The sequence below is a fragment of the Neomonachus schauinslandi genome, chromosome 9 (genome assembly GCF_002201575.2).
Source record: "Neomonachus schauinslandi chromosome 9, ASM220157v2, whole genome shotgun sequence".
Classification (NCBI taxonomy): Eukaryota; Metazoa; Chordata; class Mammalia; order Carnivora; family Phocidae; genus Neomonachus; species Neomonachus schauinslandi.
The window spans coordinates 64,548,539-64,574,891 of NC_058411.1; the positions used below are offsets into that span (position 1 = coordinate 64,548,539).

Below are 26,353 nucleotides of genomic sequence, written 5' to 3' on the forward strand. Positions count from 1 at the left end.
GTCTTGTGAATCTTGCTGTTTGTTTTATCTATTATCAGGATGTTATCTATAACATTATAGATTCCTCTTGATGAGGCTCATTAGGAGGAAAAGGTCCCTGGCCTTTTTAATAAGAATTTTTTTCTCTGGAGCGATTGGCTTGCCTTTATCTTATAGCTGCCTTGAGTTTCAAGACTGATCAACATTCCTTATTGGTGCTGCATACCAGGAAGGTTTGAACCAAATTTAACACTTGATTTTACATACTTTTTAGAACTTCATGGGATAAATGTTTGGTCCAGTCTAGATGCTGTTAGTTGCTGCCATTACATAAAGAAGGGATTCTGTGATAAAATGTACATAGGTGTGCCAGAGGAAAAAGAGACATTAAAGTACCCACTTCAAGTCTAGAGGCAACATGGGGGACCAGGAAAACATGGGAAGGTAATTTTACAATTAAAATGCATACAAAAAAAAAAAGCATTATAGTAGGAGATTCATGAACCAGTCAAGCAACATTTACATTTTTCTTAAATTTTCACTGGCTTCAATCGTAACAAATGAGTTTTCATATTAATATTTTAATATTATATTCAGGCAGGGTTTTCTTTCCTTCCTAAGCACTTTCTCATTTGTCAAATATAACAGGAGAGAGAATGTACAATTTTAAAAATTTATTTCTGAAATACTTTATTCTTTTAACTAGTACACATTATATTAAGTATAGAATTTCCTTAAAAATTAACTCTAAGTTTCACTGTTAGGACACTGATACGAAGAAGAAAACATCTGGCTCTTTTGACTTTTCTTTTTACATTTATCTGAGTAGACTCATATTAAGGTTCTTCTGTGTTATTTCTGTCCAAGTTGTGACAGCTAAAACAAAACATAAGAATAACTTCATTTTAATCACAAAAGAAATTTATGTATTCAAACATTTGTAAACACCTTAAAAATGTATGCTTTAATCATGGTAAAATCTAGGCTTCTCATTTCATTTATTGCATTTGTACCTAAGATAATTATTACCTGAAGAGTAATAAAGGCTGTCATGTTTAAAAAAAAAAAAAAAAATGTATCAGTATAGGTAGAAATTCAACTAATGGACAACAAAAACTCTGAGAATAGTCAATATTAACTCAGTATGAAAATGTAAAGAAAAATTTCATGTGTAGCTTTACTGCTGACAGTTTACTTCTCCACATATTTTAATTAATTTGATATTTAATAAATACATCATTAAAAAGAAAAAAAAAGGTTTTCAGTTCTGGAAGGCTAGGTAAACTACTGGCCGAATTCTCCTAGGGATAGCAATTAAAACTTGAAACAAAATACAAAAACCAACTGCTGGAAGGAAATGGAGAGCAACTGAAAGCTGGTGGGTTTGGGAAGAGAATGGACACTGGGAAGGAGAGACAAGCACTGGCTGAGTTCCCTGGTTCTGTGACTCTCAGCCTAAAGAACCAGAGTACGGGGACAACTAAAGCCACCGAAGGTAAGAGGAAATAAACGAGACAGAGTGAGGGAGCTCTAAATTCTGTGTACAAACTTTTCCTAAATCTATGGTGAAACGCTGAACCACGCACAAATGAGAGAGACTAAGAAGCAAGAGGTGAGCTGCTGCCCAAGAGACAGAGTTTGACATTTGAGTGTAACCAAGTTTATTGCCTGCTAAAGGCCCAAATCACCTCTCCAGAAAAACAGAATTCAGTTTCCAAAAAAACATTCACAATGTTAAGGGTACAATCTAAAATTAATATATGAAGGAACAGGAAAATGGGGGAAAGACAGTGGAGACATCTAGACAGTGAAATGTATGATCTGTGTTGCAATTAAAAGACAAAGGTTTAAAAGCAGCTTATGACAACTATCCTCAGTGAAATAATGGAGAGTATGTTCACAGTGAAAAGACAGAAAAATCCCAGCAGAGAAATACAAAATCTATTAAAAAAAAAAAAAAAGAAGACGACCCAAACGAATATTCAAGGACTGGTAAATACATACACCATTGCTCAAAAAAGCAGAAAGGAGATAAAGAGTGAATCTGAAGACAGTACAACTTAAATTATACACTCTCAAGAACAGAATCAGGGGCACCTGGTTGGCTGAGTTGGAAGAGCATGCTACTCTCTTGATCTTGGGGTTGTGAGTTCAAGCCCCACACTGGGTGTAGAGATTACTTAAATAAGTAAACTTAAAAAAAATAAAATTAAAAAAATCTTAACCCCAAACAGAATCCTCAGAGATGTATGGCATAATATAAAATGTTGAACATATACAGTAGGTGAATGGAGTCCCAAACGGAGAGGAGAAAACTGGGCATAAAAATGTTTGAAGAAAGAAGAGCTGAAAATTCCCTAAATCTGGTGAAGGTATAAACTAATAGATGATGCAAGAAGCTCAGTGATCCCCAAATAAGAAAAATATGCAAGAAGTCACACATAAATACATCCTAACTGGTGAAAACCAAAGATAATGAGGAAATCATGAAAGCAGCCAGAGAAAAATTACATATTACATGTAAAATTATACTGCTCTGAATACTGTTGCCTTCCTATCAGAAACAATGGAGGGTATAAGATTGTGGAATAACATTTTTAAAGTTTTGAAAAACTGTCAATCCAGAATTCTATATCCAGCAAAATTATTTAAGAATAAAGGTGAAATACACTTTCATATAAAAGAATTAAGAGAATCACTGCTAGCATACCAGAGCTATAATAAATGCTAAAAGAAGTTTTGCAGTCAAGAGATGGAAATTAAAATCTACTAGAGGTGGTAGGGATGAAGAACACTGGAAATCATATCTGTGTAAATGCAAAGGATTTCTTTATGATTGAAGTAGAAATGATAACACTGTTCACTGTCTTGTGAGGTTAATAATATGTAGATGTAAAATATATGACAATCACAGAATAATTGCTGAGGGAATTGGTCTATATGGTTGGAAGGTTCCTATATTTAATGCAAGTGGAACAATATTAACTCTATGAACAGTTAAAGATGTATATATTGTGATCTCTACAGCAACTGTTAACAGATACAGCTAAAATAGAAAAGTGTTCAAAATATACAAAGGAAGGTAGGAAAGGAGGAAAAGAGGATGGCCAAACGATTTCAAACTAATCAGTAAAATGGTGGATATAAATCAAATCATATCAATAATTACATTAGACGTTAAAAGACCAATAGAACCGGGCGCCAGAGTGGCTCAGTTGGTTAAGCGACTGCCTTCAGCTCAGGTCATGATCCCGGAGTCCCGGGATTGAGTCCCGCATTGGGCTCCCTGCTCAGCAGGAAGTCTGCTTCTCCCTCTGACGCTCCCCCCTCTCATGCTCTCTCTGTCTCTATCTCATTCTCCCTCTCAAATAAATAAATAAAATCTTAAAAAAAAAAATTCTTAAAAAAAAAAAGACCAATAGAACCAATTTAAAGGCATAGATTGTCAGAATGGCTTAAAAAAATCAATTATATGCCATCTACAAGATAAACACCTTAAATATAAATTCATAGGCAAGCTGAAGCAATCAGATGGAAAAGTTATAACCTGCAAACCATAAGGATAAGACTGGAGTGACTAATTTAATACCAGATGAAGTAGACTTCAAGATAAAGAGGATTACCAGGTAAGTAGAGGAATACTGAATAAAAGGGTCCACTTATAAGGAAGACACAGCGATCATAAATCTGTATGTACCTAAAAACAGAGCTTAAAAATAAGCTGATATGGACAGAACTAAAAAGAGAGCCTGACAGAACTGAAGGGAAAAAGAAACAATTGCACAAACATATTTGGAGATTTTATTACTAGTCTTTTAGTACCCGACAGAACTAGACCAAAAAAACCATAAAAAAACAAATCAATAAAGACATAGAAGATTTAAGTAGTGCTGTCAACTACCATGACCAAACTGAAATTTATAGAACCTTTCCCTCAACTGCTGCATAATGCACATTTTTTTAAAGTGCACATGGAATGCTCAGTAAGAGACCATATGTTGGGCCATTAAAGAGATTTAAATAAATTTTGAAACAGTAAATCATATGCATAATGTTCTATGACCACATGGTAATTAAATTATAAATTAATAAGATACTTAGAAAACCCACAAATACTTGAAAACAACAACAAATCTCTAAATTATACATGGGCTAAAAAAGAGAAAACCACCAAGTATATTAAAACTATAAAACATGGTGATGAAAATATATTAACATTTGCGAAATGCAGCTAAAGCAGTGTTGGGTAAGAATTTTGATTTTTATGGCCTTAAATGTTTTTTTTTTTTTAAAGATTTTATTTGTTTGACAGAGAGAGACACAGCGAGAGAGGGAACACAAGCAGGGGGAGTGGGAGAGGGAGAAGCAGGCCTCCCGCGGAGCAGGGAGCCCGATGCGGGGCTCGATCCCAGGACCCTGGGACCATGACCTGAGCCGAAGGCAGACGCTTAACAATGGAGACACCCAGGCACCCCATTTGTGGCCTTAAATGTTTATGTGGAATTTAGGAAACAAAACAGATGAACATAGGGGAAGGAAAGGAAAAATAAGATGAAATCAGAGAGGGAGACAAACCATGAGACTCTTAACTATAGGAAAGAAACAGGGTTGCTGGAGGGGAGATGGGTGGGGGGGATGGATTAACTGGGTGATGAGCATTAAGCACTTGATGTAAGGAACACTGGGTATTATATGCAACTGAGGAATCACTAGATTCTACTTCTGAAACTAATAATACACTATGTTAATTGATTTTAAATAAATAAAAACTAATGAACTTAATATCCCCAAGTAATCAAAACAAAGGAAATAATAAACCAAAGAATAGAGAAATTAGCATAAACATCTGGTTCATTAAAAATATTAACTAAATTGAGAATCCTCTAGTTAACCCAGGAAAAAAATATTCCGTTTTGCCTATTCTAGAACATTATATAATCTGTGGTGGAAAAATATCAAAACCATGTTTTGGGGCAAGGAATGACTAAGGGCAAGGATTGACCGGGCAAGATTATAAGGGAACAGTGTGGTATGAGGGTTCTATATCTTGAATAGGAGTTTGGGTTGAATTATTCAGGTGAACACATCTGACAACACCCAGGAATGTACACTTAAGATCTATATATTTCACTGTTATAAATTTTACCTCCAAAGGGTACAAAACAAAACCCCCCTCAAAAACTAAAACTCCTAGGCAATGAAGTATTAAGGGGGAAGTGCACGGATACCTACAATTTACTTTGAAATTAATGAAGTTGTAGCAATCAATAGAATGAAGAATGGATAAATGAGTAGGTCTCTTATAAAGCAAGTACAGTAAAATGTTAATGAGGAGTATACATGTGTTCACTGTATCTTCTTGAACTTTTCTGTATCCTCCTATCAGTGGGCAACTACATTACAGTTAAAAATACAAGAACCACATATTGGGGATAAGAAAGTTGTGCTGGAAAATGATGCTAGGAATAGCTGCTAAAAATGAGTACAGGGTACTGTTATGATTTTTATGGCAGCCAAGGCAAAGGTGAGTGAACATTACTGGTTAGACTACTGAGCATCCCCAGGAATTAAGCTTCCAGAAAGTTACCTTAATTTCTTAGCCCAATTTATATTTGGCAAAGTCAGAAATGTGGACAGTATATAAGGAAATGGGGAACTGAATTTTGCCTGAGTACACTACTCCAAGTTTAAATTCTCTGAATTTATCTTTTCATAGATTTGGGATAATAGAAATAATGTTATGTATCAGAGTTTTCTGTATAGTTGTTCATGGCAAAACCTTGTATTTTTATAACTCTATGGCTTTTGGCTTCAGCTGATTCAAATGAATATGATTCTCTTGCTCTCTTGAAAAACATCAACAGCGAGTTATGGTATGTTAAGAGAAACTAACAAGGTACACTTTACCTGTTTTATGAACTGTGTAGCATTAAAAAGTTCACTGCAGCCATATAAAATGTGTTTGCCTTGTTTCCCCTGTAAAAATGAGAAAGAACTCATATAAGTAAGTAACAAGTAATATTTTCAATATTCCCAAGAAGACTGATCAAGTCCAATAAGACTTTATTATTCTTAAAGGTTTTTTTGGGGGGAGGGGTGGTTGTTGAATTTTGGTGTACACATGTCGATCCTAAAACTACATGGAAAAAAGTGGTGAAATGGGCATAATAAATTTTTTAAAAATGTATTAATGTACCCTGTTGGTGCCATTCATACTGAAAATAGAAGGAATCTGATGACCGCCACATTTCACAGGAACAATCGTCTATAAAGTCCTAGGCCAGCATTCTTCCAATGTAGGATCTGTACTACTTGAAGAAAATATGCCTAGGGTTTTGTTATGCTGACAGCAAGATATGGTACAAGTAGCATGGATTGTCACTGCAGCCCATTTGTGTCATACAGTATTTCTATATTAATATACTCCATTTTGTAACTCCTTATGAATTTCATTCCTAATTTTGGCAGAATGCTATAACCCAATTACAGCAGTCAAAACTGCTGCGGAATTTGTTAAGTCCTTAATGCTGAAATTATTATACGTATTGTGTACTTAAAGGAAAATTCATTTCTTCTTTAATGTAAAAAGTTTATAACAAAGCAAATACAGTAATTCATCAAGAAATAGGATTATGGCTTTCTAATACAAAAGGAGAACATTTTTCTGTGATGTCTCAGCTGCATTAAACATGGTTGGCTGAATAAATGTCCTAGCTGGCCATCTCTGAGAACAAATAAAACAGTCACATCTCACTCTCATTTTTTTCAAAATGAGATGTTATGTGCAACAACTACATAGGATTTGTCATATAAGTGGGATTCTTGAGGCTCCACAGGATATACCTACACAGACATTAAAAAAGGTAGAGATCACAGCAAAGAAGAATAAAGGAAGCACAGGGAAACTTTAGAAGGGTCCAGATATTCTAGGCACAGCTCCCAGGATCCCATCTCAGTAGCACAGGGCACATTTTATTTTCAGTTGTGAACCACCAAGTTCCTGGTTGCAGGGGAGTCCAGTCTTGTCCAAGGGGAGGGGTCTTTTATACCTGTCTGATCATGTAAACAAAATCAGGCTTTCTCCATGTGGTTTTGACTTTCATTTCCCTGATAATTAATGATGTTAAGCATCTTTTCATGTGTCTGTTGGCTATCTGTATGTCTTCTTTGGAAAAAATGTCTATTCAGGTCCTTTGCCCATTTTTAATTGGATTATTTTCTGGTGTTGAGTTGTGTAAGTTCTTTGTATACTCTGGATATTAACCCCTTGTTGGATACACTATTTGCAAATATATTTCCCACTCAGTAGGCTGCCTTTTCCTTTTGTCGATGGTTTCCATTGCTGTGGAGAAACTTTTTACTATGATGTAGTCTCATTTATTTTTGCTTTTGTTGCTTTGGCTTTTGGTGTCAGATTAAAAAATCACTGCCAAGACCCATGTCAGTCAAGGAATTGACTGCTTGTTTTCTTCTAGGAGTTTTATGATTTCAGTCTTATGTTCAATCCCTTAATCCATTTTGAGCTAATTTTTGTGTATAGTGTAAAATAGAGATCAATTTTATTTTATTCTTTTGCACGTGGCTGTCTAGTTTTCCTAGCACTATTTATGGAAGAGACTGTCTTTTCCCCATTTACATTCCTGACATCTTTGTTGTAAATTAACGTACCATATATTATATGGGTTTATTTCTGGGCTCTCAGTTCTCTTTCACTGATCTCTGTGATTGTTTTTATGCCAGTACCATACTGTTTTAATTACCATAGCTTTGTAATACAGTTTGAAATTAGAACATGTGATACCTCCAGCTTTGTTCTTCTTTCTCAAGCTATTTGACTATTAACGGTCTTTTGTAGCTCCCTACAAATTTAGGTTTGTTCTATTTCTGTGAGAAAATGCCATTGGTATTTTGACAGGGATTACAATGAACCTGTGGATTGCTTTGAGGAGTATGGACATTTCAACAATATTGACTTTTTCAATCCATGAACACAGAATATCTCTTTGTGTCTTCAATTTCTTTCATCAATGGCTTATAGTTTTCAATAAACAGGTCTTTCAGCTCCGTCATTAAATTTATTACTAGGTATTTAATTTTTTACAATGTGATTGTAAATGGTTTTCTTGATTTATCTCTCTGATAGTTTGTGTATAGAAATGCAACAGATTTTTGGGTACTGATTTTTGTATCCTGCAACTTAACTGAGTTTGTTAGTTCTGACAGTTTTTGAATAGTCTTAAGGGTTTTTCTCTATATGACATCTGCTAATAGTGACATGAGTTTTACTTTTCTTTCCAATTTGGATGCCTTTTATTTCTTATTCTTGCCTAATTCACACTATATGCAAAATTAACTCAAAATGGATCAAAGACCTACATTTAAGAGTAAAAATTGTTTTTCTTTTCTTTTAGAAGAAAACATAGGGATCAATCTTCATGACCTTGAATTTGGCAAAGGATTCCTAGATATGACACCAAAAGCATGACCAACAAAAGAAAACAAATTGGACTTCAACAAAATAAAAAGAACTCTTGTACTTTAAAAAACACCATCTAGAAAGTGCAAAGACAACCTAAAGAATGGGAGAAAATATCTGCAAATCACATATCTAATAAGGGGCTTGTTTCTGGATTATATAAGGTACTCTTAAAACTCAATAATAAAAAGGCAAAATAACTCATTTTTAAAAATGGGCAAAGGATCTGAAAAGACATTTCTCCAAAGAAGAAACTGCCTCCTTCATTTGAAGCTGAAGGTCCAAGATGGGTTCCAGTAGTTTAAAGAAAGATTAAATCTGCAATTACCCATATTGTATGTCCTGATGATTTTCATAACATCTAGGGGATAGACAGAATAATTCTAATCCTTCTTTTTCTTTTACAGGTTTTATATATTTTCTAAGATCCCTCTGGGGAAGCAAAATTAGGATACTATTGCCACTAAAATATATACAAAATAATTTGTTCAACAACAGAGCCGAAGACCACTGTGGAACTGTTAACCTAAGTGATGATCTGTTAAGAAAGGTGCCTGGATACAGGAACTTAAAATATCTGCTGCATGCCTGACTAGTCATAGTACCATGTGCTCTACTACCTTTACGCCATATTTTTGTGGGTGGAGGATAATAATCAAGGAAAAAAAAGTATTTAGTAAACTGAAACCACATACCTATCACTGATAGTCTGATGTTCTTCTGATCAAAGTGACTGATCAGAGAAAAAACTAAAGAATCAACTTAATACATTTCACAAAATTAAAATTTCTGTAGTAGAAAAAGGTAAGTTGTCAAAGCTTATACATGATTAAAAATAAGTTTGCAATCTACCAAATGTTCTACTGTAATGTTTCTCCAAAATTATGCCTGTATTTCAGCACTTCACTCCACAAATGATTAGTATTTTGGTGTTTATCCTTCTGGTTTTTCTTTTCTACAAATATTTTTTAAAATGCAGGAAAACAGAATGGTGAGTGTAATTAAGAAAGCTTAAACAAGACTGGGGGTGTGTGGAATGTATAAGTACAGGATTAATTTCATCTGGTCTGTTGCAGCCCTGTGTTTATCCCTGGGACCAACTGGAACAGTCATATTGTTGACTCCATGCCACACCTGAATGAAATAGATCAACTAGTGATTAATAGCCCCAGGGTCACAGATAGACCAGGGGACAACTTTCAGTAGCTTGTCAGCACTCTGTATAGAAATTGTACAGATTGATGGTGTGCACATGGTTCCTGCTATATGACCAAAGAGGGATATAAAAGACACCTCCTTGTACAAGATGGATGTTCCCTGGAGATCATGGCATCTTACACAGATCTTGGTGGTTCACACTCTGAAGATGAGGTATGTCCTATGTAACTGAAATAGGATCCCAGGAGTTGTGTCTGATAGTTTTGAATCTCCATGACATTTGTCTTTTCTTTATCTCCTTATGTACCAAATCTTGACCTTTTTAAAGCCTTACATAACATAGGACATAAGGAATGATCATTATTTAAAGTGAATAATCAAGATTACAAAATGTCATTCCAACAACTGATAATTCTGTTGCCCCTATATTTTAAATGATGTTTTGCTCTTCAAGTTATACCCTTTCCTACATATTCTTTTGCATAGTTGTCTGTCACTCCCTGCTGCTGGGAGCTTTGAGTAGCACTCTACTTCTAATTTGCTACCTCCTGTTTGCTGAAAAAGCAGACATTCCAAGTGTGTTAGAAGTATGTTGCCGATTTAAGTCAACAGGATGGGAAACAAGTACTTATTATTCAGGTAAATGGGTTTGGTAAATCATTTCACCAAGGGAGACTTTTTGGAAGAGGAGCTTATTTGAGGTCTCTGAGCATTTATTTTACTTTTATAGGGAGCAAGGGGAGGGGCAGAGGGAGAGGAAGAGAGAGATAATCTTGAGCCAGACACCACCACCGTGAGATCATGACCTGAGCTGAAATCAAGAGTCGGATGCTTAACTGACTGAGCCACCCGGGTACCCTGTAGTTTATGAACATTTAAAGTCAAATTAAGATAGATAGCTTCCAAGTACATTACATGAATAAGATACATTATTTTCCAGATTAACTACAATTTTAGGCTAAAAAATGTGACAGGAATTGGAAAACAATGAGCATATGGGCATTTCCCCTTTATGAGGACTTTTAAACTACCTCCAGAAGAGGGCTATGTAAGAATCAGAAGAACCACCAGAGAATGCTAGTATGCTAAAGACACAGAACAACTGTGAAACATCAAATGATTAAAGAATAAAGAGGCCAACATGTACCTTTATATAGTCAACAAGATTTTGGTATTCAATGTAGTTGCCTCCTCCCACCACAAAAACAATTGCCTAAAAATGCAAACAGAAAAAAAAAATAGGTAAGTTGAAAGAAATAGTATTTTAACTTTTAAGCAATGTGGTTTTTAGTTTGAAGCATATTCTACAACTTACATAAAAAAAATATACAAGCTAGCAAAAGGTCATATCCTAAGCACCTCATGCTACTTCAATTAAAAGAAATTTGTTTCTAAAAAGTGTGTAGAGGAAAATAAACCTCATTCTTCAGTTAAGTAATAGCAAATAAATCTAAAGGGCTTCCTCCAAAAGGCTTTTTAAAATTAAGAGTTTATTGTAGGTAGGAAAAACAAAACTTGGCATTTACATAATTTCCAAAACAGTTATTTTTATTGAGAAGCTTTTTGTATCTCAAAGGAAAACACAGTCATATCTTCACAATAGCTTGGAAGCCAACTTTAGAAACAAGTTCCACACATATAAAACTTTTACTGCAGTCTTAAACTTCTTTTTCGTGAATTACCTAATTTTGTGTCCTTTTTAAAAAAATTTAATTCCAGTTAGTTACTATACAGTGTAATATTAGTTTCAAGTGTACAATATAGTAACATTCCCATACAACACTCAGTGCTCATCACAGCAAGTGCACGCCTTAATCCCAGTCCCCCCACCCACCTCCCCTTGTAACCATCAGCTTGTTCTCTATAGCTAAGAGTTTGTTTCTTGGTTTATCTTTTTTCCCTATGCTCATTTGTTTTGTTTGTTAAAATTCCACATATGAATGAAATCATATGGTATTTGTCTTTCTCTGACTTATTTCGTTTAGCATAATACACTCTAGCTCCAACCATGTTGTTGCAAATGGCAAGATTTTGTTCTTTTTATGGCTGAGTAATATTCCATTGTATATATACCACATCTTCTGTATCCATTTATCAGTCGATGGACACTTTACATGAAAAGATGCTCAATCAACATCACTCATCATCAGGGAAATACAAATCAAAACCACCATGAGATATCACCTCACACCTGTCAGAATCTAAAATCAACAACACAAAAAACAACAGGTGTTGGGGAGGATGTGGAGAAAGGTGAACCCTCTTACACTGTTGGTGGGAATGCAAGCTGGTGCAGCCACTGTGGAAACAGTATCGAGTTTCCTCAAAAAGTTAAAAGAACTACTTCACAATCCAGCAACTGTACTACTAGGTATTTACCCAAAGGAGACAAAAATACTAATGCAAAAATACTAATGCAAAGGGATACATGCATACCAATGTTTATAGCTGCATTGTCTACCATGACCAAACTACAGAAACAGCCCAAGTGTCCACTGACTGTCAGTTATTTTTAGCTATTCTAAGTAGTTTTATAAATCAGGAAAATATGGTTACTAATATGGTTACACAGAATTGGATTTATCAAAATTACCATACAGTAACTGTAATAAAGCCATGTTTAAGATGAAGACAATTCTTCAAGACTGCTTGGTCATCTTCCTTCCATTTTAGAGACAAAATTTTTATATATAACTCACCTCCTGGAATGGATTTTTGTTCCTTGGAACTGAGCTATAACAAAGAAAAACGATAGTGAAAACTTCACACAATGCTTTCACTATGGATAAAAGAGGTATGGGGAACACACACAGGTACACACAATTAGATATGTATTTGCAATTCTTCCTCCTTCACTTTCTTTGAGGCTGGGTCCTTTAGTTTTGTGTACCCAAATAGTGAATTGGGAAGGCAGAGAATATGAGGTACATTTATCAGCATCTAAAAGGGAGTAGGGCAATCTGTTAGCTTCAAAATAAAACCTAAGAGAAAACTGAAAGGGAGAAGGAAACACTGAGCAGCAGCTCTCAGAAGGAATAAAATCTGGGTATAAGGTAAGTTGATAAAACACGTATTTTAGTGGTAAATTATATAAAAGTTTACTATTTGCAACATAATGTTGCAGTATGTCAGTATCCACATTTGTGTAAAAACTATGTAAACACATGTATGGGAAATAACAGGAGGAAATGGGGGCTGGGAGGAGGAATCTGCATTTTGCTGTAGCTTATTTCTTTGTATTTCTATATACCATTATATATTATTACATATATTAGCCACATATTTATATACTTATAATGTATTTTAAAAATACTTATTTTGTGTCTAAGAGATCTTTTAATAAAGATATTTTTCAAAGCCTTTGTGAGTCAAACATATTTGTTTCAGTGATAAAACAGGCTATACAAAGAGAACTTAGGTTTTCCTCACAAGCATTTTTTTATTTGACAGAGAGAGAGACAGCGGGAGAGGGAGGAGCAGGGAGCCTGATGCGGGGCTCGATCCCTGGGATCATGACCTGAGCCGAAGGCAGATGCTTAACGACTGAGCCACCGAGACGAGACGCCCCCTCACAAGCAATTTTTTAAAAATTTCAACGAAGAGGAGAGTGCTATTATACCATCCTTAATTACTGAAAGGTCAATTCCACACCTTTATCATCTTTACCTTATTTCTATGGCCTGTCTGAATGAATATTCCATAGAAAGGGCCAGAAGCCCACCTGACTGAAACACCTCATCTGTGATTAACTTCTTTCCAGAGTGCTTTAAGTTCCTCTAAGAGTACACATAGAATCAGGAGAGATTTAAATAGCACAGTATTATTAGTTATTAATAACCAAGATTAACTGTGATGAAATAGCTCAGGAGAAGGCAAAGGAGAAGTTTCTACGAAGCAAAATGTGTCTACTTGTTAGCCATATGCAAATCCAAGGATAAAATGTAAGCCAGAGAATATCAAGACAGGAAAAGAGTTGAGTTCAATGTTTTAAAGTGTACAAACCAGTGGTTTTTAGTATATTTACAGAGCTGTACAACTGTCACCACTGTCTAACTTCAGAACATTTTTTACCATCCTCAAAAGCCCCATACTCATTAGTTGTCACTCCTCATTCTCTCCCTTCTAGAATTTATTCTTCGTCAAATGCTCCTTTGCCAGCTGCTCTTAGCAGCTTCTTCTGCAACTTTAGCAGTATTTCTGGTAAGTTAAGAAAAGAAAATAACCTTTTAAGTTACGATCTAATCTATTGATCTAAAACAATCTAACAGGGGCGCCTGAGTGGCTCAGTCATTAAGCATCTGCCTTCGGCTCAGGTCATGATCCCAGGGTCCTGGGATCGAGCCCCGCATCGGGCTCCCCGTTCTGCGGGAAGCCTGCTTCTCCCTCTTCCACTCCCTCTGCATGTGTTCCCTCTGTCAAATAAATACATAAAATCTTAAAAAAAAAAAAACCAGAACAATCTAACAATCAACTATCTAGTGACTAGATTATCTATTCTATCGACAAAGATGTAAAAGCTTAGGATAAAGCAGAGACAACATTCTAAAGATCCCAAACATAGTAAGATGTAGGCAAGAAACCAGCTTCACTCAAGTTTAGGTGAGAAAGAAGATCATTCCATGAAGGTTTTTCCCCTCCCAATTCTGCCTGTTCTTTCTTTATGTCTTGTAGGCTATTTTTCATACTACCATGGAGTAAATCTTGAAAAATGATACCCATTATGAAGCAAACAAGTACCTTACCACACCATGTTTGTTATAAGATAGAGAAATTATCTGTAGAATGTTTCATTGCCATAAAGTATTTACAACAATCTACAGGGGTTGGCTTTATGGACCAGTTAAATAAAAACAACTGGTATCCAACATAAAGTTCCTATCTTTGCTTTGGTTCAATAAGAATATGCATTTAAAAACACATTATCCAAATTCCCCTCCCCCATACAGTCTATAATACTGTCATCTCATCATAAAAAACAAAAAACACCTAATGTATTTTTTTGGTGTGTGAGTATATATACTTGAAAGGAAAAGAACCAAAACGTCAAGTAAAATTAGCAATGATTATCTGCAGGTAATAAGATTATACATATTGTTTACTTACCACTTTTCTATATAGTTTGAATTTTTAATAAGCACTTACTGATTTATAATAAAAAATTAAGTTACTTCCATTCTTAGCAGGGTGGAAAGACCTACAAACAAATTACACAAGTCAAGAGCTGCTTACCTGTCATTGCCCCGCAGCATTTTGGGATCAAAATATCTATAATCATCAGTTTCCTATTAAAAAAAACAAACAAACAAACCAGAACTTGGTTTCTCTTCAGAAAGTTACCATTTGGCTTTGAGTATTTTAATTACTTAAGCTATTAATCTGGTAGATTAATTAAATAAATCTGTGTCACCACCACCACTACTACTAACAGAGCACTTACTACATGTTAAACATTATTCTAAATGCTTTAGATGAAATTACTCACTTAAATCCCCATAACATCTGTGAGGTAGTTACTGTTACCTCTATTTTTTCAGATGGGCAAACTGGGGTACAGAGAAGTTATGTAACTTTCCTAAGGTCACATAACTAGTAAGTACAGGAAGTCCAGGATTTGAACCCAAGTAGTCTAGTTTCAATGCCCAAGCTCTTAACCACTATACTATACTATACTGTCTTGAAAATATACCCATTTTATAAACCAATATAATTATTTTTATTTTGTTTCTGTCTTAGAATTTTATTATATGTCCATGATTTTACTGAATATACAGAATAACCTAATACAGGTTTATAATCTCTATTTGAAACATTTAGAGTTTGGTGTATTCTGGAATTTTGAATTAAAAAAATTTTGTTTTTGAAGATTTTATTTATTTGACAGAGACAGAGACAGCGAGAGAGGGAACACAAGCAGGGCAGTGGCAGAGGGAGAAGCAGGCTTCCCGCGGAGCAGGGAGCCCGATGCGGGGCTCGATCCCAGGACCCAGGGATCGTGACCTGAGCTGAAGGCAGACGCTCAACAACTGAGCCACCCAGGCGCCCCTTGAATTAAAAAATTTTTAGTTGGATGATATCACGCATATAACATTCCCAGTTACGGGAGTTGGGTTATACAAAATCCTTCAGTTTTCAGAACTCTGTAGATTTCAGAAGTTGTGGATAAGGGGTTGTGGACTCTATAAGCTAGAAACTAGCTTCTTGATAATAAAGGAGCTGGAAAGTACTGTTTTACTGCTTGCAGTGTAATCACTGCACAGCACAGTCAGCCAAAGGAATCTGTTGTTCGCTGGAGAATGGATGGCCTTATGCAAACCTGATCAATGACAAACTATGCATTGGTTGCCACCACCTAGTCCTGTACTCAGTGGTGGACAGTGCTTAACCAATTACAAAACTCTCAGTGCACTCACAAGTAGCATCATAATCCTTCAACATTTTGCTTCAGGAAACCATTACTAACCAGATTTACAAGATGAAACCTATCTGATATTTTTTTAATTCCCTTCTTTCAATTTATCCAGTCAAGACAAATCAAAGGAGAACACTTAAATAAGTGATAAGAATGCATCTAGAATTAGTTTATAGCATTTTCAAGCCTTTGAGATAAGATGCATTCAAGATTACTAGCCAGGTCTAACTTAGTCCACTTTGCTAAGCTCTTTAGTACTTTGCTAGTCTCTCTTTAATGCCTCCAAATCAAGTTGTCTATCTGGAAACAGGAAAAGGATAAGAGAAAGTGAAGGTACCTCATCTAGCAGATGCATTAAAAAAATGCTTTCAAAGCAGAAAAAATTTACTATTTCTAATTAGTTAAATATGTCTGTAGTGGGGTGCCTGGGTGGCTCAGTTGGTTAAGTGACTGCCTTCAGCTCAGGTCATGATCCCAGGGTCCTGGGATCGAGCCCTCCATCGGGCTCCCTGCTCAGCGGGAAGCCTGCTTCTCCCTCTCCCACTCCCCCTGCTTGTGTTCCCTCTCTTGCTGTCTCTCTCTGTCAATTAAATAAATAAATAAAATCTTTAAAAAAAAAATATGTCTGTAGTAATGTGTCTTCCGTTACACAGTTTAAGTCACCAGTTAACTAATAAATGAATTTACATAACCTGGAGAAACATCAGAATAAGAACCGTAATTTAGCCATCCATGTGGAAGGCATGTGTATGCTGGAATGAGTAGTAAACAGAAACATAGAAATAGTAGATTTTTGGTTCCAGTTGTGCTACTAAAAATAGTGTGACTTGGGAGAAGTCATTTAACATCTCTTGGTTTCCTCTCCCCACATTCAAATTACTTCTCATGTTTCCTTAAACTCTAAAGCTCTGTGATTCCATGAAAAGCATGTTTCTTGCCCTCTTCAATACAGCACAGTGGTGAAAAATGTGGCCTGCCCAGCTCTGCCATTTATTAACTTTGTGTCTTTGGGCAAATTAATTAACTTTATTGTGCCACAGTTTCTTCATCCATAAAATGAAGATCATAATAAAATGGTATTTTTCATAGAAGTTTCTAATAAAAAATAAATGAAATGTGAAAATGTTTTGAATGATTCCTGGCATATAAAAAGTATGTAATAAACATTAGCTATCATCTTTATAACTGTCATTATTCATTATCTCAACTTAAAAATTAGGGATAGTAACAAAATATCCCAAACTTTCTTAACCCCTTGTGTATTTGGCATCTGTCTAAAATTCTCCATTTATTTATATTTTTAACCTTTATTAGTGTTTGGGATAATATCCTTCACAAATTTAGAGCTTATTATGAAGTAGTAGTCTCTAAGATAATTAGTTACAAATGTATACTTCTCTCAGCCTTTCAGACTTTTCAAGAAGAGCTACTTCTTAGTATATTCTAGGATGTTTTAAGGAAGTCTGTTGTTACACTACATTGTATACCATTTTCTTTGTATCAATTCCTAGACTGGAGAATCCAATCTTTTTAAGCTTATCATTATAGAACATTCTCTTATTCTTTTCATAATTGTAATTGTCCCCTTTGGGGATGTTTTATTACACTCTTTGTTTTCACATGGGCAGATTTTTAAATATGTTTTGTTAATTTCCTTTAATGTTATTATCATCATGTTTTAACAATTACAAAAAGTGACACATTTATCTGAAGATTCTGTTCTTTCTTAGCATGGGATCTTAAGCCTTGCTGCCAAAATCTATAGAGATCCAGATCAATCCAAACTAGGGTTCTGATGCTGCCTTTCTTGATTCTAGACTCTTGTGATAACCACCTTCTAGTTGCCACAATAATAGGATGAATTGTTTTATGAAATGGACTGCAATAATTTTCACATTCCTTTCTTAAATTGTAAACAGATAGCTTGGAAACCCAGTAAATGCTAACAATATTTACCCATTTGTCTATTCATCCAACAATATATCTCTCTCAATTTACTTTTCAACCCAAGACTTTCGTGCCCTCTGAACACATGCACTTAAAAATTTTACTATGTACTCCTCTCCTAATTTTCATAAAGTTAAATTGGTCTGGTACTCTTTATACTACACCAGCTGATGCTCACTAGTTCTTTGTCATTTACAGAAACTTGCTCCTTAGGATATATTTTACATTTAACTATATATGGAATATAATCTACATTTAATTTGGATGAGAGCTGGCCAGAATAGTTATACAGCTGAGAAAACCAATTCTCATTATCTGTGATAATGGCTAAAAAGGCTCTTTGAGAACATGGACTCTTTCCTTTCCCTCATGTAGTTTGCTGTGATTAAGCCCACAATGAACTCAGATTTTACTGCTTTTCATGTACTGAGTTTGATATGTTCAAGAACTTATAAGTACCATGTCATATGCTACTCACAGGGTTTGACTTCATCTCCATGAGATTGTCTAAAATACGAGTAACAGGTAGATTCTGCGGAAAAGATAAGTATTTGTTAAATATTAGAAGAATAACCAAAGTTCTTCTCTATTAACAAAACAACTGAATTTTTTTTCCCCACAGTTAAGTATGCTTACTTTTCCATTAAACACATTCTAAAATTAAGTATTCCGTGAATGGTGTCGTAGATATAAATACCCCTGGCACTACTCAAGTTTCCAAAGAAAAAATATAATTCTAAATCAAAAGGTCCTTTTGATGTGACAGTGTAACCAGGTTTTAATACAAACACGTTTGGGCTTTTTACTTTGTTGGATGTTTGCTTTTTAATATGACCAACTGCAAACTTTTGATCAAATAAGAATCCCATTTTTTCCCTATTTCCTTTCTGCAGGTAGTAAGAGTTTCTTTAGAAGCAGAGTAACTTAGTTTGAAAATGTATGAGATTAAAGAAACTCAAGAGTCTTTCATTTCTAATGTATATTCTTCTAAGCCAAAAGGATACTTGTGATCTTTGAAAAATGGGGAAATGGATACATTATTGACCATTTTTGTTTTGCCTAGGATAAATTCCAAATTTCCAATGACATACTGCATTGTCTTCTTACTGAAGAAATTCCACTTTGAACATGAAATATGTAACACTGGTGTTGGCAGAAGACTGCCTCTTGACATGCTTACATGCCTTGGGATAAGAAGTAGTATTGTTAAATTTCAATCTGTTTTTACCATTATTTTGAACATAAGACATGAAGTACAGAAAATTTACTAAGTGACTATTATGTTTATTCAAAATGCATTCCTACTGGGATGGTATTCTGCCTACTTTAAACTGATATTTGTGAACTCTACAGGATGTTCTGTATATTTTGTATCTTAGAGACTTCTTACAACAAAGGCAACATTAAATCTGATTATTTAAATAAATGTAGATAACACATTACTATTTTACAAGAGTTTTGCTTTCTTTAGGTCATAAAACATTTTACTGTTACCAAAATGGACTTCCACTACAGAAAATGCTGCTTTGCCCAGACAGAAAATAGGAATTTTTTTCTTTTTCTTTCTCTAGATTAGCAAGTAAAAAACCTTTTAAGATGATCTTAACCAAGTAAAATTAAAGCTATTTCATTATTCCCTGATATTTGTGTTGGCCAGAAACTTTTTAAATAAACAAAAGCACCAAAGGTTCAATCTAACTGAATGTACTTCCTGAATTCTATTATTTGGAGTAAAAAAAAAAAAAACATAGCTCAAAATTTTACCTTTTAAGTTTTGTTTCAAATAAAATTGAGTTTGTACATGTAGGAATAAGTCTAAACCATGACTTTCTCTGAAGAATGACTGGGGGCAGATTTACATCTATAAAAATGCTTTATCCCAAAGAAAAAACTAGTTATATATTTGTTCCAAGTCATGTTAACAAATGATGAAGTATTTCGCAAAATAAAAGGAGGGAATAATTTTTTAAAAACATCTAAGGCAAGAATGCATTAAAATTATAAAATTTTACTAAAATTAATTTTATACTAGTTTCTCTATTTACTACAGCTCTCCACTGAAATCCCTGAATTGCACTACTAGATCTGTGCCGTGGAGAAAAATTCAGAAAAGATGTTATGTAATGATAAAGCCCTAAGAGTCATATTACTTTTATATTTGTGAAAATAATTGGAAATTTGACTGTTTATATCAACATCTCATGATAAATCCTCATGTAGTATAAAAATGAGATTTTTCTAAAAGGTACAACTAAATTTTATAACTCTGCAATACCTTAAGATGAACCTGCTAGTGAACAGGTCATTAAATAATGTAAGAAAATTTTTTTTCTAGCAAAATAATCCAAAAGTTCATGAGCCCAGAGACAATTCTTTATGTTTTTGTCTGGTCTTTACAACCACATTAACACCCAAAGAATCATCTACCACTGCTGCACCATAGGATATTCACATACTACCAGACATTAAGGAAAACTTCAAGTGTGGAGAATGATAAAGGACATACAAAATTTCCTTTCCATAATGTTAAAGGCATAAGAAAGAGTACTTCAGAAAACAACTTCTGAGATCCTTGTCACAAACTAATGCTCTACCTAGCTTTTGTTCTTTATCTAAATGAAGACTTGAACTGAGTTAATCATTAAATCAAATTAATTTTTTTGAGAGTGAGCAAGAATGGGGATGGGGGGTGGGGAGGGAGGGGCAGAGGGAGAGAGAAGAGAGAGAATTCCAAGCAGGCTCCACGCCCAGCATGGAGCCTGAGCCTGACGTGGGGCTCAACCTCACAACCCTGAGATCATGACCTGAGCCAAATCAGGAGTCAGACACTTAACCCACTAAGCCACCCAGTTAATCATTTTAAAAATAATTTTTTTTTTTTTTTTGAGAGAGATGGGGGTGGGGGCAGGGAAGGGCAGCGGAAGAAGGAGAGAGAATCTTATGCAGGCTCTATGCCCAGCACAGAGCCTGAGACAGGGCTCGATCTCACAACCCTGAGATCATGACCTGAGCTGAAATCAAGAGTTGGACACTTAACCGACTGAGCCATCCAGGGGCCCCAAAAATCAATTTCATATTAATAATTTCTATACAAAACTAATCAATGTTTGAAGAAAACTGAACTATGGCAGCTAAACACTAACAGAAAACATCAGAACAAAACCATACATGAGACCAGAGGGAGACAAACCATAAGAGACTCAATCTCAGGAAACAAACTGAGGGTTGCTGGAGTGGAGGGGGGCGGGAGGGATGGGGTGTCTGGGTGATGGTCACTGGGGAGGGTATGTGCTATGGTGAGCGCTGTAAATTGTATAAGACTGATGAATCATAGACCTGTACCTCTGAAACAAATAATACATTATATGTTAATAAAAAAAAAAGTGGGCTAAAAAGAAAAAGAACAAAACCATACAATTTTCTCTGTTCAACAAATGTTACCTTACTCATCTTCAGAAACAAAAAATTTTTGTAGCTCAATAAGAGGTATAAATGAAATTTAATCAAATAAAAAAACCCATTAATTGTTTAAAAAAATTCCCAAGCATAGTTTTCAATGTTTTTGGAAACTGTTTTAGAAAAAAATGTAAAACATTATCATATAGGTTGGCAAATAAATCTCTAGTAGTTGAAAGCCTAATATATTACATAGTGTTGAGAGACAAAAAAGTCTCATACACATGAATATCCTAAATTAAAGATCAGTATTTCTAAAATCCTCAAATTTCAGATACATGAACTAGAAATTTTATTTGGAGAAAAAAAATCTATTTCTAAAAACCCTTACTGGTTTTATGACCACAGTCATGTTTTATAATTTTAGTCACTGGAAAAGTTTAAACAGAAACAATGTTAATTTTATCTTTGACAGTGTCATTGCTTAAAAGCAAAACTGAAATAAAATATTCACAGAAATTAAAAACCAATCTAAGAAAAGTAATACAGCTTTACATCCAAAACAGTTAAAAAGTTTTTTTCCTTTAGTTCTCCTAGAATTAGCCACTGGTTGCCCTATATTGCCATCTGGTCTATGGTGACTATTTCTAACTCTCTCCTTGCAGCCCTGGCCTGGGGATGATATTCTGATGCTGAAGTCAGCATTGAGGCTGGGACAAGAGTTGCTGCTGTTGTGATTGTCAAAGCCCTGGATAATGAAAACTAGTATGTGGACTTCCTTGAAAATGCTTATCTTGAAGACTGTATCAGCCTAGTAAAGAATAAGATGAAATGTGTGGATACCAGAAACACATTGGGAATGAGCAATTATCAATGATAATAAGGGACAGAAAGTTGTCAGTGAAGTAAAGATAGGAAAAGGGAGGGGGAATAAGATAGATCACCTGTTTCCAAAATTTTGAAATTATAAATCAGAAAAGGATCTATGGGTGAATCCAATATCCACATCAATATCTTACAGATGAGGAAATAATAAAATATACTGTAGTATTTTTGTTTTGCATTTTTTATATGAATAAATGTTTTAAGCTATAAATGAAATAAAAAGAGTATTTATTGTCTAGTTTCCTACATTGCTTGTAAGAGCTTTGTATACTTTGTTTTTTGGGCAAGGTAAGTTTTATGCATCACAACTATCAGCTATCACATAAAACCACCTGAATGATATTTACAGATTTGGAATTTATTTGTGTGAGGATAATTATACAAGAATGTGATGAGTAATACAGCACAAAGTTGAATAATTTAGAAGTCTTATTTCACTCTGGCTTGTTTGCTAAAATAATCCCTCTTTTAAAAATGAATAAATTGCAAGCAGTGGAAATCAGTAGGTTAAAAAAGAGTTAAAGATGTATCCTCTAGGGGCACCTGGGTGGCTCAGTTAGTTAAGGATCTGTCTTCAGCTCAGGTTGTGATTCTGGGGTTCTGGGATTGAGTCCCGCATCGTGTTCCCTGCTCCTCGGGGAGTCTGCTTCTCCCTCTGCCCACCCCCACTCTCTCTCTCAAATAAATAAATCTTTAAAAAAATTATTAAACTGACAAAGACCACACACATATACACAATATATGCACGCACCAAGGTTGGGAAGGATGTCAAGAAACAAGCGCTTTAAGTCCCTGCCAGTCAGTAGGTACATCTTTTCTGGAGGGCAATTTGGTAATATTTATTAAGAACAATGACAAATGCTCACCCCTTTGATTCCATAATTCAACTACAGGAATTTATCATATGGAAGTAATCAGAGATGAATACTCACCCAGAAAAAACTAACATTTAAAAATTAGGCATATATCCTTCAGTAAACTCATTTTTATGGAGCACTGGGTGTTATACAAAAACAATGAATCATGGATCACTACATCAAAAACTAATGATGTTCTAGGTAGCATTGACATCTTCACAATATTTGGCGGGGATGCGGAGAAAGGGGAACCCTCCTACACTGTTGATGGGAATGCAAGCTGGTGCAGCCACTCTGGAAAACAATATGGAGGTTCCTCAAAAAGTTGAAAGTAGAGCTACCCTACAACCCAGCAATTGCACTACTAGGTATTTACCCCAAAGATAAAAATGTAGGGATCCGAAGGGGTACGTGCACCCCGATGTTTATAGCAGCAATGTCCACAATAGCCAAACTATGGAAAGAGCCAAGATGTCCATCGACAGATGAACGGATAAAGACGTGGTATATATATACAATGGAATATTATGCAGCCATCAAAAGGAATGAAATCTTGCCATTGGCAACGATGTGGATGGAACTGGAAGGTACTATGCTGAGCGAAATAAGTCAATCAGAGAAAGACATGTATCCTATGATCTCACTGATATGAGGAATTCTTAATCTCAGGAAACAAACTGAGGGTTGCTGGAGTGGTGGGGGGTGGGAGGGATGGGGTGGCTGGGTGATAGATACTGGGGAGGGTATGTGCTATGGTGAGCGCTGTGAATTGTGTAAGACTGTTGAATCACAGACCTGTACCCCTGAAACAAATAATACATTATATGTTAAAAAAGGAAGAAGAAGATAGTAGGAAGGGAAAAATGAAGGGGGGGGGAATCGGAGGGGGAGGCAAACCATGAGAGACTATGGACTCTGAGAAACAAACTGAGGGTTCTAGAGGGGAGGGGGTGGGGGGATGGGTTAGCCTGGTGATGGGTATTAAAGAGGGCACGTACTGAATGGAGCACTGGGTGTTATATGCAAACAATGAATCATGGAACACTACATCCAAAACTAATGATGTAATGTATGGTGATTAACATAACATAATAAAAAAAAAACTAATGATGTATTACATAGTGACCAACATAATAAAATAAAATTAAAAAAAAAAAAATAAAGACTAGACTTACTCTTAAAAAAAAAAATGAGGGGCCCCTAGGTGGCTCAGTCGGTTAGGTGTCTGCCTTCGGCTCAGGTCATGATCCTGGAGTTCTGGGATCGAGCCCCACAGCAGGTTCCCTGAGTGCTCAGCGGGGAGTCTGCTTCTCCCTCTGCCCCTCACCCTGCTTGTGCTCTCTGTCTCTCACTCTGTCTCTCTCTCAAATAAATAAATAAAATTTTATTTTAAAAAAAGTTAAAAAAAAAACAAAAGATCATATTAAACTTTGTTTTTTAATATAGCATTTTTTACTTCACAATATAAAATGAACTACCCTCTGACCCAAAAAAATCAATAAATATTTCCTCTAATTTGAGCCTGAAATGTATGTCTTATTAACATACACTTTAAAAAAATGACACAGCTCTTCTAGTCATGGCGACAGAATATACTACAGATAGAGATAACCACCAATCATACCAAATTTTACTTTTATAAGTGAGAAACTGCCTATTTCAAAGTAGTTTGTTAATTGTAATATTAAGAAAAGCAAAGGAATTTGAGGTTACAGATGCCAGGTTCTTTTTATATACTAAATGAACTTTAAACAAACCAACTTTTGTGTTAACACAATAAAATACTCAAGTTGATCAGTTCAGACACTTCTTACAAACACTAGTGGACATGTAACATGTGACTCTAAAGTAGTAAGTTAAAAAATCGATCATTTCAAAGACTGAAGTCTATAATTCTCCATGCTGAGTTATTCTACTACTGTGATTTCCTTGTAAGAGTGAACCGTTAGAAAAATATGTAAATCTCCTTATACATAAATTTAACTACATGTGGTTATACAACAGCCACTCTGTCTACTGAAAGGCAGACAGTATCTTAGGGGCTGGTGGTTCCCCTTCTGTATCACATAACAAAATCATCTTGTCCATAGTTAATGATAAATTGAGTGGTGTGACAGAGATTCTCTCCTTGACAAAACTCTACTCAGGCTCCCCCGAGCCCTTTCAATGGGGCCTTGACTTCTGAACTCTGTCCATCTTTGAATAGTCCGATTTAAAAAGAATCCTGTTAAGTCAGTTTAGTGAGAATTTCTCATCTTCAATACCTGATCACCCTAATATCTGATCAGGTTCCTCATCTCCCAGGTGATGTCTGATCACATTTGGCCTGCCTTCAGTAAAGATCCTATTAGATTGGTTTAGCCAGAATCCTCTTTTATCCCTGATGTTTCCTTTTAGTAATTTTATATCCACTGATCCCTACCCTCATCCTTGGCTATAAATTCCCACTTTTCCTTGATAGATTTGGAATTGAACCCAATCTTCCTCCCCAACTGCAAAACCCTACTGTGGTGGTCCTAATACCTTTTGTTTATTGTTCTTTAACAAGTGTCATGAGTAATTTTCTCTTTAGCAGGCGCTAGGTTAAACTGTAAAGTATAACACGTTGGTCTCTAATGTGCCCAACTTCCTATTTTGTATCTTTTCAACCTCTACAGTCGAAGAGAACAAAGAAACTGACTCAGGGAAGTGCTGTAAACCAGTAAAAGAGTGGATTACGTACTTACTAGTAGCTCCTTACCAGGAGAGAGGTAGACTGGGAGGGATTGAATAGAATTCCTAAGAGGGATAATGAAGCTAAAAAGTATTCCTAAGTAATTAGGAAATAATGCAAACTATCTAGAATGTATCTTAAGTTTGGAAAGTCATCAGCCTTTTAATTAAATAAAGCAAACTATAATTTTTTCACTGTTCTTTACTAATACTACATGGCTTTTATAATAAAACGTTACCCAAAAAAAGAACTGAATTACCTACTGTATGCAAAGTGCTATTGAAAATTCAAAGATGGGGAAAAAACTGCTTGCCCTCAAGGATCTTATCAAGAAGTAGTTAAACACATGTCAATTTTATCTCAATAAAACTGGGGGTGGGGGGAGTAAAAAATAACATCAATACAAAATACTGCATGTAAATATTGTAAGAAAGATAAAAGTATGGAGGAAGTTCAGAGAAAGAAACGATCTATTTTTTTCTGAAAACAAGTAAACACTTAATATTCACATTTGAATAACCGCTAATTCACTC

The 26,353-nt window shown here is 35.2% G+C and overlaps 1 protein-coding gene across 1 annotated transcript in view; it reads right to left on the minus strand.

Annotated features, from left to right (window-relative positions):
- Positions 1 to 638: 638 nt before the first annotated feature.
- The window catches only part of SCFD1 (sec1 family domain containing 1), a 105,787-nt gene continuing 80,072 nt past the window's right edge, over positions 639 to 26,353 (minus strand). The window contains exons 20-25 of the mRNA XM_021695650.1: positions 18,448 to 18,501; positions 14,843 to 14,895; positions 12,313 to 12,346; positions 10,761 to 10,826; positions 5,887 to 5,955; positions 639 to 855 (exon numbers count right to left, since the gene is read on the minus strand). Of these exons, the coding sequence (XP_021551325.1) occupies positions 832 to 855; positions 5,887 to 5,955; positions 10,761 to 10,826; positions 12,313 to 12,346; positions 14,843 to 14,895; positions 18,448 to 18,501 (300 nt within the window). The 3' untranslated portion in view covers positions 639 to 831. The remainder of the gene's footprint in view (positions 856 to 5,886; positions 5,956 to 10,760; positions 10,827 to 12,312; positions 12,347 to 14,842; positions 14,896 to 18,447; positions 18,502 to 26,353) is intronic.